Here is a 12,473-nt window from a genome sequence, read left to right as displayed (position 1 = left end):
TAATAGACATGGGGAACACCAAATTTCATCACAAGAATTGTAATTAACTCTATTTAATAGAAAAAAGAATGATTGATTACCAGTGTGGAAGGAATTTGTTTCAGAATTACCTGTTTTTGTGTGGTCATGATTTACTGGTTAGTGTGACAGTTAAAATCACTGCCATATTAGAAGAAAAAGATGAGAGGACACTTCATGAAGTTCCAGCTCAACCTACTTAAAATAAGCTATTGACTGAAAAATGGAGGATTGTCAAATGTGTAAACAAGTATTAATTATATTGCTATTTTCTTGAAAGCTTTAAGAGATTCATGACAATGACCACAGAGCATCCAGAAACAATCTTTATTATCTCTTTGCTTCCTTACTGGGGAGAGATACATAACTGTCAAAGACTCCCCCCCAAAAAATGTACAAAGTACAAACTTTTCAAATATTATAGGAGAGTAAGATGGAAGATTACAAGCAAAATTACCTCAAAAAAAACCAACAACCTGGTGAAATATAGTTGAAGTGAAAATGTACTGTCAGAGAATGTAATATGAAATCCGGATCATGCTGAGATTATTTGTCATTAAAATTGCAAGTGAATGTGCATGTCAGATAAGCATGAAGAATACAAATGTTCCTGTGTATGTGTTCTCATCAGCGATGTTTGTGAAACCACCAAATTTGGACTCTGCTGTCTCAGTGGTATTGGCATTTAAAATAGTGATGTTTGTAAGACCTGACCAAATATTTTCAGAAAAACATGTCAGGAATTCATTTTCAAAATATCTCCAAGATGCAGAGGTTTTAAAAGAAAAAATAATTTATCCAAAAAAGGCACCTGATGGCAAGTTGCAAAGACTATAAGAACATCCTGCCTAATTTTTGTAAATTGTTTTAAAAGAACACTTTGACTCAAGGGGAAAAAAAGTAGCCTTCAGAGCACTCTCTAAATAAGGTAGCTGTCTCATGCCTGTTAAAATCATAATCCTTGTGAAAAATGCATTCTTGTCACATCCTTGTCATGGATCCAGGACCTGTGAAAGATGTAACCTTGGAGATTTGATGATCTGCTGAGTATCAGCCTCAGGGTATAAAATGAGGGGGTATATATTCATTACCAATGGCATGGAGATGCTCTGTTGATCCGTAGTGAGGTGATGTTATTTGCAGATAACACTGAACTAATTTCACCAAAATATTAAAAGAGCAATGTCAATGAAATCTATAATTACTTAAGTAATTATGGCCTAAATAACTATCCACACTAAAAAATCAAAGTGAATGAAAAGCAAATATTACACAAATTTTTCTGTGGTCCAACTTACTGTATGCAGTTGGATGAGCTAATTGAGTCAGTGTTACATATCTTAGACAGATGTTGCAGATAGCCTTCTTGAAGGCTTCTTGAGTATTGTACAGTGTTTTCAGTTCTCCCAGGAAGCTCATTGGCCAAGAACTCCTTCATTATGTTACATCCATCTCCTTTTCTCCACTCACATTTCTACTACTGCAGTTCAGGCCCTTATTATCTCTTGTCTGTACCACTTAAATAACCTCCTAAGTGGTCTCTCAACTTCTAGTCTTTCCTTTCTTCAGTCCATCCTCCAGAAAGTTCAAATTGATATTCATAAAGCCTAAATCTAACCATATCGCTCCACTTTCAAGATACTTTACTGACTCCTTATGGCCTCTAAAACGGAAACTCTTCTCTTTGGTGTTGTCAATAGACAATCACAACATCATGAGACTTTTGTGAAAAATCAGGTTTATTACAAGAGAAATGAACATGCATGTGGAACCCCAAGAGTTGGCAGTCCTTACAGAAGTTTGCGTATTTATGACATGTTTATGCATATTACAACCAAAGGAGGAGGAGAAAACAGGAAGGGGCATGGCATGGGAGCTGAAAGGTGCTGTAAAGGTGGGGAAAAGGACGAAAAGCGTTCCCAAAGGGGAGGAGCAAGGTGATGGCAAAAATTACACACATTCTTTTCCTTTGAGAACTGCTAAATATGAAGATAGGATGGTCCACTTATCTGCGAAGGACCCAGCTGCACAAGCTTTATCCCAGCCTGGCACAGACTGACTGACAGCTGTCCTGTCTCCCAAGGATACACAGGGAATTCAGCGTGGGGTGCAAACAAATTATGTCAGCTGAGGGGGGAAGGAGGAGGCAGCTTCATCCTTGGCACAGTCAGGGCCTCCTGCATGCTTGGGTCCAGTGTTTCTGAAAAATATGGCAACTCAAAAAGACAAGTTCAGGGGACCCTTTAACAGCCCTTAACAGTATTCAAAGTTCTTCATAATCTAATACCATCCTATCTTTCTAGACTAATTTCACATTTTTTCTCTTATACACACCACACACTTTTTCCAGTAAAACTTGCTTAGTTGCCTTTCCCCTCTCATACATGGATGTTCTATCTCCCCACTCTTTGCTTTTGTGTAGACTGTTCCACTTTCCTGGAACTTTCCCTTCTCTCCTCAGCTTCTTCAGATCCTTGGTTCCATTCAAATTTCAGCTCAAGTGCCAGGTCCTACATGATCTTTTTCTGAAATTACTTTGCATTTACCCTTCGTATATCTTGTGTATGCCCAAGTATTTTTACCCTGTGAAATGTAAACACAGTTGGGCAGGCACTATCTTATTTTTTGTCTTTGTATCCCCATTGTGTAATGTATAATAGATACTTAATAAATACTTACTGAATTTAATATTATCCCAGTGATGATCATATGCCTTTGAATAATGATATACTTTAGAAGTATAGAAAAATCAAAATCACAGACGACTCAAAAAGCAGTGGAGAAATAGATACGTGAGTATAAGTTGGTTGTAGCTTGTTACCAACAATGACTTGCATGTGAAAATTGTTTTCTCTTTTCAGTATTTTTTTCTTGTCCTCCTTTCCTTCTCTTTGACTCCCAACCAACACCCTCTGGCGTTAAGGAACTAACAATGTAGTGGGGGAAGATGATGCACAAAAGGAAGCTAAAAAGATGGCAGTGGGTGGGTAGGAGTATGTTCCATGGAGTCAAACCTAGCATAGCAGTGGAAAGAAAGTAGAGAATTCTGAGCCCTCTCTAAAGTAAGGCTTAGGGAGAAAATTTTTTTCCCTCTAGCCCTCTAATCAGAAGGGAGATGCAACTGAGAGAGTTGAGAAGGCATTGGGTATCAAAAGCCGAGTCAGTCTGGATGGTGATGAGATGTCAGTGATCAGCTGATCCTGGGGGAGGCCTGATGTTTTGTGCTATCAAACCCAGCAGAGCTGTTGATAGAAAATGGAGCAGATGCGTACTTGCTGTATGACCTTAGGCAAAACTTAGCCCCTCTGACTGAGTCCTGGTTTCCTCATCTGTAAAATGGGGATAATAATAGCACCTACCTCATAGGGTTGCTCTAAGGATCAAATAAGATGATGTTTGTAAAGAAAACTCACAAAACTTAAGGTATTGTGTAAATATGAAGTATTATTGAATTGTTGATAGACTGATTCAATGGATTCGTCGTGCAATTGGATGACACCATTTGGACAACAGATATTTTTCATGATGTGAAAGGAGTCTCTAAGTGTGTATTTTAAAATCATACAACATTTCTCGATAAATGAAACCAGTGCGATAACTTTGCTAAATGAACCTCTGATTACTGATGCCCAGCAAGGCATAAAACAAAGTAGACAAGTGCTCATCAAAGAACTTTGCTACTGTCAAGATCCAAATAAAAGACTTATTCCCTGCAGATGGTTTTCCAGGTACTCCATTTGTGGATGACGTTGTTCTGATTTTCTTAAGCCCCAGGATATTTTAGGCCCTCTTCAGAAAGTTCAATGACCACTCAAAAGAAATTAACTAAGCAACAGATGGAAGAAAAATCAAATGGATGTTCCTTGATGTTTCATAGTAAATAATCTACTCATTCATACATTTTACAAATAAGCCAAGTGAAGGGCAAAAAACCTGGCACTCACATGACTATGCTAATTATGTTGTTAATTTAGGTGTTTTAGTCGTGTTGGACTCTTTGTTGACCCCATTTGGGATTTTCTTGGCAGAAATATTGGAGGGGTTTGCCATTTCTTTCTCCAGCTCATTTTACAGGTGAGGAAACTAAGGCAAATGGGGTCAAAGGACTTGCCCGGTGTCACACAGCTACTGAGCAGCTGAGGCCAGGTTTGAACTCAGAAAGATAAATCTTTCTGATTCCAGGCATGGTGCTCTATCCACTGTGCCACCTAGCTTCCTTTGCTACTGTCATCATCGTCATCGTCATCATCATCGTCATCATCATCATCATCATCATCATCATCATTTTATTAGTGAATGATACTGTTTTAATTGTTTCAAGCCTCAGAAGAATGCAGGACCTCCTAACTGAAATCTGTCATCACTGAAAAGTTTGTCGTAACCACAGGTGTGTTGGAGCCAGCTAGTATGGACTCAGGAGAGCCAATTTCAAAATTTTTATTATGAGCATTTACACCTAAAAAATGGCACATTTCAGTCAAGCTTTGATTTATGGTTTTAGATTTAAGAAAGTGGTGGAGAACATATTAATAAAGCAGATTAAACTTTTAAAATGTGTCCCTACTTTTCAGAAAGCTAGTTGTTAACCATTTATCAGCACATTCCTGGTTTGTGTGTTTGGGGGAGAGGAGGATAGAATAGGACTGAATGATATGGAGGGAGGCAGGGAGAGAGAGAGACAGGGAGAAAAACAGAGACTGCAGTTATTCTAAAGACCTTAAGGTTTTTCCTGAAACAAAGACCTGGTTTTTTTTTTAAACACTACTTACTGGCTGTGTGACCCTGGGCAAGTAACTTACCCACTATTTGCCTCAATTTCCTCATCTGTAGAATAAGGATAATAATACACAACCATCTCCAAGGGTTGTTGTGAAGATTAAATAAGGTAATATTTATAAAACTCTCACAGTGGCTGTCACATAGTAGACACTTAATAAATGCCTCTTTCTTTCCTTTCTTCCAATATTCTTCCATTTTTATTGTTTTACTGTGGATAATGGGATGTAACAGTTTCAGAGGAATTGAAGTTGAGGATCACTCAGTGGGCAAAGGAGAAATACATAGTGGGTGTATATAGGCTGCAGCATATTGCAATGAAATAGATGAATGAATGAAAAAAAGATGGACTGGCTGTGTTGTAAGAGGATAATCCATATACAGGTCATATATTCCATTGGTATCCTTGTGATGTCAAGAGAAAGTGAGAAAGGCTTTCCAGCATTTTGAGTGGACTTTGGACTTTCTGTTACAAACAGGATGTCACTGCTAAAGATCTCACAAGATAGGCGAATTAAGGTTGCAATCAGCATCTTTGTATAGAATACCCATGTCATTGAAATAAATCTGTTTGAGTACAGGACTTAGATACTGATGGACCTCCTCCATGGGTTATCCATCCATTTCCATATCATAGTCTGAACACTGAGCATTCTTTATACTCTTGGCTTTTTCCTGTGTAAATAAGCCAAACCTTTTTTGACTGGTTATTGATCTTAATTAGTAAGCTATGTAATACTTTGGAATTTGATGCAGTTAACACAAGTCATCCACAAATATCAAGTGTTAGCTAGCAAATGCCATATCTAAAGAAAGAGTCATCAAGTTCCAAGTAAGAGTTTGAAGTGTTTTCCTAAGTAAAGCAAGCTTTAATATATGGATTTTGTGAGCTAATTAGGCTACCTAGCAGCTTTTTTTGTTTCCTTCTTGGCTCTCAGCTGTATTTCAGATAGTATAATATCCATTGTCTCTATCCCTAAATTACGATAATATAATCATAACAACTCTAGAAGGTAAATATATAATTGCCATTTTTCAAAGAACTTGAAGTTGACACACTCACTGCTGTCCGTCTATGATGCTGAGAGGGCAGGGATAATTGCTACCATAAAAAAACTCGTTCAGAGATTATATGACTTAGTTTATTTGATTCATATTCAGAGATGAGATTTTAACTTGAACCCCAGTAATTTGGCAGCTGCTGAGTTGCATAACTGAATTCCTACTATTAACATCAATGAATGTGATTGCCTGCCGGCACAGAAAGAACATTGTGAGACAGTCTCTGTCCCCAAAGGAGCTTGTAGTATATAAATGAGGAGATATAGGAAACTGGAAGTATAGTGTAAGTCACTGTAAAGTAGGTACCAAATTAATGGTATGTTTTCACCAAACTAGACTACCACCATTTCTGGAATATGCCCTATATTTTCCCGCATCTTTGCCTTTGCTTTCATTAGACTATATCTTCATTCCTTTCTCCTCTTTTGAAATCTAACCCATTTTTAAAGTCTCAACTCTTCCTGGTACCTGCCCTATCTGCCGGAAGGAATCTCTTCCGCCTATGAACAGCAACAACAATAAAAATAACTCAGTCATCTTAGCATTTCATAGCTTTTATAATGTTTTTTTCTAAAATCCTGTGAACTAGGTAGTACAATAGTCTTGATTTGAAGAGAAAAATAATACAGAATAGCAAAATCTAACAGTATGCATTTTTAAAGAAGTGTACTTGAAACAGAAAGATTTGCATTAAGTTAAATTACAATAAAGGACTTGGAGCAAAATCTATCAAGCTTCAGATGGACTTAAACAAAAGAAACAGAGTTAGTAGTTATGGTCTTTGATGAGGAAATAGCAAAAAGAGTCCTGATTAAAAGAGATTAACAGGGAAACAATATTGTGCTTTTAAAGGCACCCTAAATAATAAGTTGATATTATTGTTTAACATATATGCAACTAATGATGTAGTGTCTAAATACTTTAAATAACAAGTAAATGAAGTAAAGAGAGAAGTAGACAGTAAAAGTCATAGTAGTTGGAGGCTTCAGGCTGCTTCGTCTTTCAGACCTAGGCAAATCCCTCCCTCCTGGCAAAAATTCAACATTCGTTTCTTTTAGAAACACTAGAAAGCATAGGAATAAATTGGACTTTTCCTTCGTAGGATTAATTTATACTATATATCAAAAGCCATGCAATACAGATAAAATATAGGCCTTCCAAATAAGAGAGAGTGTGAGAGAGAGAGTGAGTGAGTGAGTGAGTGGGGGGGGGAGTAGTGTGGGACAAAACAATTCTTATTACAGCTATCATTTGATATAGTTATTGTTTATCCTTTGTTTTCAAAGAGGACCAGTGACATCACAAAGTGATGTTTTGACTTGTGTGTTAATTGGATTTAAGTGAGACAGAGTTGCACAAAGTCATCTGAGTGATCAAAGTCCAGTGACTATTCAAAAGTCTGGACAACTGGTGATGGCCTGGCATGCGGTGGATGACCTTGGTGTTTTTGAAATCTGACCAAGCTCTAAGTGCTCTGGAATCCCTGCTTTAGCCACTTTCGTGGCCATTAGAACAAATTGTTTTTGTCTACCCATTCCACCAGGGAGACATTTTCACATGCTTGGGGTAGACACCGGCCTAACTCACCAATGAGTTTGAGACCTTTTGGCTACCCTTAACCATCTGCCAAGATGGTTTTTATCAGGGTGTGGCTGCTGTGCATGGTACAGCTTCTTGGAGCCACAGGTGAGAGTGGAGTGAAAGGTGAACACCAAAGGAGTATGAGCAGCCCTGATAAGGGCTTGGCAAGCCCTCACACCACAGGTACTAGTCTTCCCCGAACATCCCATACATCCCTTTTGATATAGTATTTTTCACGTTAGGATATTTTACGTAAAGAATCTTAAGTGTTCGATTAAAAATTAATTGAAACAATTTACATGAAGACCAGGCACATTAACTAATGCAAAAAAAATTTTTTTTTTTTACTTTGAAATTCGAATTTTCATCTTTATCTCTATTTTCTTTTCCTTATAGATTAAAAAAAAAACAAACACTGCATCAATTCACACAGCTTGTCCTTCGAGATATTCTTAACTTCTAGTACTTTAGCAAAGTTTCAGGATATAAAATTTAACAACATAAATTATTAACATTTCTATATATTACTAACAAAACACAATGAAATGACATTGAAAGTAAAATTCCATTGAAAATAACTACAGAAGGTATAAAATATTTTCAAGTCTACTTGCCAAGATACACAGGAATTCTATGAATACAATTACAAAACAGAACTAAAGGCAGACCTAAATGAGTGGAGAAATATTAATTGCTCATGGGTAAGCTGAGCCTGTGTAATTAAAAAAAAAACAATACTACGTACCATTCAAACTATGAAAGGATTACTTTATAGCATGAGAAAAAATAGTAATGAAATTCACCTGAAGGACCATAAGGCCAAGAATATTGGGGGTTTTTTTTGAGGCAGTGGGGGTTAAGTGACTTGCCCATGGTCACACAGTTAGCTAGTAAGTGTCGGAGGCTGGATTTGAACTCAGGTCCTCCTGACTCCAGAGCCAGTGCTCTATACATTGCACCACCTAGCTGCCCCCATGAGGCCAAGAATCTTGAGGGAAATATTGAAAGAGGTGGGGAAAAAAGGGACCCTAGCAGCACCAGATCTCAAACTATACCACAAAACAGTAATCACCAAAATAGTTTAATCCTGGTTGAAAAAAAATGGTTAATTAGTGGAATAGATTTGGTATACCACATACAGAAGCAAATGAACATAAGTCACAAGACTCCAGCTCCTGGGGTAGGAATTCATTATTCAAGCAGAAACTCTGGGAAAACATTTTGGCAGAAACTAGGAAGAGAGCAACATCCCACACCTTTTACCAAGATAATCCCTAACTCAATACATGAGTTAGACATTCAGGGTGACATAAATAGGGGAACAAAACAAAAGATAACTTTGCACTGATTCAGATTTGTAAGAGTAAGAGCCATTCCCAGTTGATAGTTAAGAGATAGGAACAAGCAGTTTTTGTAGTAAGAAATCCAAGCTACCAGTAGTCATGTAAAATTCCTCCAAACCACCACTAATTAGGAAAATGCAAATTAAAGCGACCCTGAGGCTCCACTTACCACCCGCCAGATTGACAAAGCTGACAGAAAACAAAAATGGCTTATGGGAAAAGCTACATATAAATGCATTGTTGGTGGAGTTGTGTCAAGGTCTGATTGATAATTGAATCCATGCGAGTTGATGGGATTTCAGAAAGAAATGAAAATAGCCAAGGATAGATTGGATGGAGTACTTTGGACTGTGGTGAAGTCAGAAGCCAGATTGAGAGGAAAGGTGATGGCAGGAAATGTCGATGTCTCTCTAGCAGTTTGATCGTTAAAAGGAGAAGAGACAGGATGCTGTCTTAAGGGGGTGGTAGGGCCATATTGTTTGTGTTTTGTTTATTTTTAAAAGAATGGAAGAGACTGGCATATTTATAAGCCTGTAGTTAGAGAGATGAAAGTTCAACAGAACATGTTAAAAAATCACAGTGGACTGAAATAGTCAGGAAAAGAGCATATGATCATATCCGAGAGGAAGGCTCCAATTTCTGAGAATTCAGTGAAGTACTAGAAGTCAGATTTTTCTCTTGCTTCATACATTGTCATACTTCAAAGAAATGGAGAGAATTGCCATTAGGGTACTGTAGATTCCTCGGGTCTTCAAGGGTAGCAGAGGCAAAGCAATAGGCTACTTCAGTAACTAGATCCTCTTAATTTTTTTATCATTCTTTGACTTTTGTCTTTTCAGCATGATGTGTCCCAGACTTTATTGAAAGCAACTCTGGATAGCGTGGTGGAAGAATGTGTCAGCTTTGTGGGAGTGGATATCAACATCTGTTCAGAAATTCTGTTAAGGTGAGATGGGAATTCTCTGGCTATAGATTAGAGAGTCAAGGGTTTTGTTTTCCTCAAGCCTCAAATACAGCTTGAGCAAGAGGGCATTTGTGGGTTCACTTACCAACCAGGTCCAAGAAATCAAGAAGAACACATATCACCTATGCAAGGTACTTACTGACAGCTCTTTGGAAGAGAAAAGAGGTTTCAGAAGAGAAGACTTAGTCAAAACTATAGTAACATCTCACATTATCACTTTTCATTATGTAAAATTCAAAACAATGAACAGATGTTAGTCATTGAATCCATTAGTGTCACTGACTGGAAGTTAAATAAATGTGCACAGGTTAACATAGATAAGAGGTTTCCCGCCATATGTTAATGGACTACTTACATACAAGTTCACACTAGTACTAACCAGAAAATAAATGTTTGTAGTCACTCCAAGTTTCAGGCTATGCCTCTTTCCTCCCTCTGTCTTTAATTTTTATCTGATCAAATTTCCTTTTGAAAAATTTTTAGAATGTTCCCAGCTCTTTTTCTGTCTTGTTCCTTAACTCAGGATCTTTCCTTTTCTCTTTTCCATCATATATGACGTATGATTAAAGTAGCCATAAAGTGCAGTCATATTTTATGGGCAGAATCCATGTTTGTTCCTCTCCCATGTTCCCCCTAACCAAGCTCTCTCCTGCTGCTCCACACATAAAAAAAGCTGCCTGTTCTTTGAACTCATTTCCATAGCATGAGGTCCCCTAAATCTGAGCCATTTTGTACAATAAGTAGTATTGTAGGGAATGTTCCCTATATTGAAGATGTTGCTTTTCTGCTATAACTTCTAGTACTCTATGACCCCATAAAGTTAAAATTATATGAAATTAATTGGATTCTGCTTTGTTAAAATCAGGCAAGATATCTTGTGTTCTACTAGGAGATATGTACTGTTATATGTGACATTCATGATCAGCTATCTTACTGTATTTCATGAACTTTTTAAACTAATGAGAACAGGCTGACAAAAAATAGATCACAGAACTTCTGTCTGTATTGCCTTCTATCTGTCTCATCCTATGAGTTAATGGGCAAAATCATCACTTGAGTGGATTTTCCAAGGAAGATGAACTACCTGGAAAGGGTGAAAGGGCACAGACTTTCCTAGCTTTATTGTTATCAGTTTGCTAGAATTTCTTAGTGCTATTGCTACCTTATATTCCCTTCTCTTTCCTGCTGACCTCCTCCTTTTTGACCTTCTATAAAACAAGATTTATAAATTAAGATGTTACTTTTTGACGCTCTATAAAGCAAGACTTATAAATTAAGATGTTACTTTTGTTCTTATGAAAAACATCAGTGTCTTTTTGGGTAATACCCCTTTTTGGAGTTTTTCTTCCTTTTTTAACATACTGTTACTGCCATATACCTTATTTGTTTTCTTCTTTAGGCATATTGCAGGACTGAATGCCAGCCGGGCCAAAAATATCATTGAATGGCGAGAGAAAAATGGGCCTTTTATTAATCGGGAGCAACTAAAGAGTGTGAAAGGGCTAGGTCCCAAATCTTTCCAACAATGCGCAGGTTTTATCAGATTCAATCAAGATTACATCAGAACATTCTGCAGGTGATTCTTCTAGTCTGGTTTGTTGTCCTGAAGAACTGAAAGTATTAGAAAAAGACATACAAGGTTTTGGTTGACTTCAGCTATACTAAACCTGGTGCCAAGGTGAAGAAAGTTGGGGGTCTACAAAGAAATGAGGGTTCGGAATCCTTAGGAAAAGCACACTTTGTGTAAATACTGCTCTGTGTTGCCCAGATGCTCATCCTGTACATATTTTAAAATTATGTTGTCACCATACCTGGCTTGGGGAGCCAGACATGAAATCTAAGTACTCATAAATTATTAGAAAGATTTGCTAAATCTGTTTTGAAACTGAAAAGGGTCTTTAAAATGTAATCCTGAATAACTCTAATCTCCTGTGAATGGTTTCCTAAGATTTTGATATTAGTGGACATTTCTTACTCTAAACCAAGATTTAGGATTTTATACTTTTTTCCTTTGTAGAATGATTCAGGGCTTCCAAGTGGGCACAATCACCCCAATAGACTTGTAGTTACTTTAAATTTCAAAGTAGTCTTCGTCCTGCAATACTCTTTGGAATCTATTCCTTTTTAAGAATCTAAGGTTTTTTAAATGTTGAAATTAGTATAGTTAATTTATCAAGCTGTGTCATGTGAAATATTCCTTACGTAGGTTGATGCTAGGTAGTTTGCCCTTTACTGAAGAACCATTGATAAACAAGGATTTTAACTAAGTTATCATTTTCCTTCAAAATGAAAGTTTGACAATTTTAAACTTAGTTTTTGCTACTTAACTTATTTTTTCCCATTGACTCAAACTCATAACCAACATCACAGCAGCAGATTTTATAGAAGGAAAAGAATTGACTGTACCATAATTATTTTTGAAGCTAGTGAAACGAACTTAACATTTCCATTGATTTGAAAACATGTTCTGATCTATCAAAGGTGATTTAATGTCCTTTTCTTAAAACAGAGGAGGAAAGGGAGGTGCAGGAGTTTTGCCTTAGATTCACACTGGTAGACAATATCCTGCACAATATCCTGCTTATATTGCTTTTGAAATGAAATAACAAAGCCCAGACAAAATAAATTGTATTTTGCCATTCTATTTTCCAAAATAACTACATCAGTTAACAGCTCATATGCAATATAATAGTTGACCTGCCTGAACATTTTTACGCAGGAAAAACTTT

At 37.0% G+C, this 12,473-nt stretch overlaps 1 protein-coding gene across 3 annotated transcripts in view; it reads left to right on the top strand.

Moving 5' to 3' along the window:
* Positions 1 to 12,473, top strand: part of SRBD1 (S1 RNA binding domain 1) — a 319,328-nt gene that overhangs the window by 270,033 nt on the left and 36,822 nt on the right. For all 3 annotated transcript variants that reach the window (XM_021001269.2, XM_021001268.2, XM_021001267.2), the window contains 2 exons: positions 9,620 to 9,726; positions 11,144 to 11,320. In XM_021001269.2, the coding sequence (XP_020856928.1) occupies positions 9,620 to 9,726; positions 11,144 to 11,320 (284 nt within the window). The remainder of the gene's footprint in view (positions 1 to 9,619; positions 9,727 to 11,143; positions 11,321 to 12,473) is intronic.

This window comes from Phascolarctos cinereus, unplaced genomic scaffold, assembly GCF_003287225.1.
Source record: "Phascolarctos cinereus isolate Bilbo 61053 unplaced genomic scaffold, phaCin_HiC Scaffold_2;HRSCAF=192, whole genome shotgun sequence".
Classification (NCBI taxonomy): domain Eukaryota; kingdom Metazoa; phylum Chordata; class Mammalia; order Diprotodontia; family Phascolarctidae; genus Phascolarctos; species Phascolarctos cinereus.
Note: the sequence above shows the minus strand (reverse complement) of the source record. Positions and strands in the feature narration are given on the sequence as shown.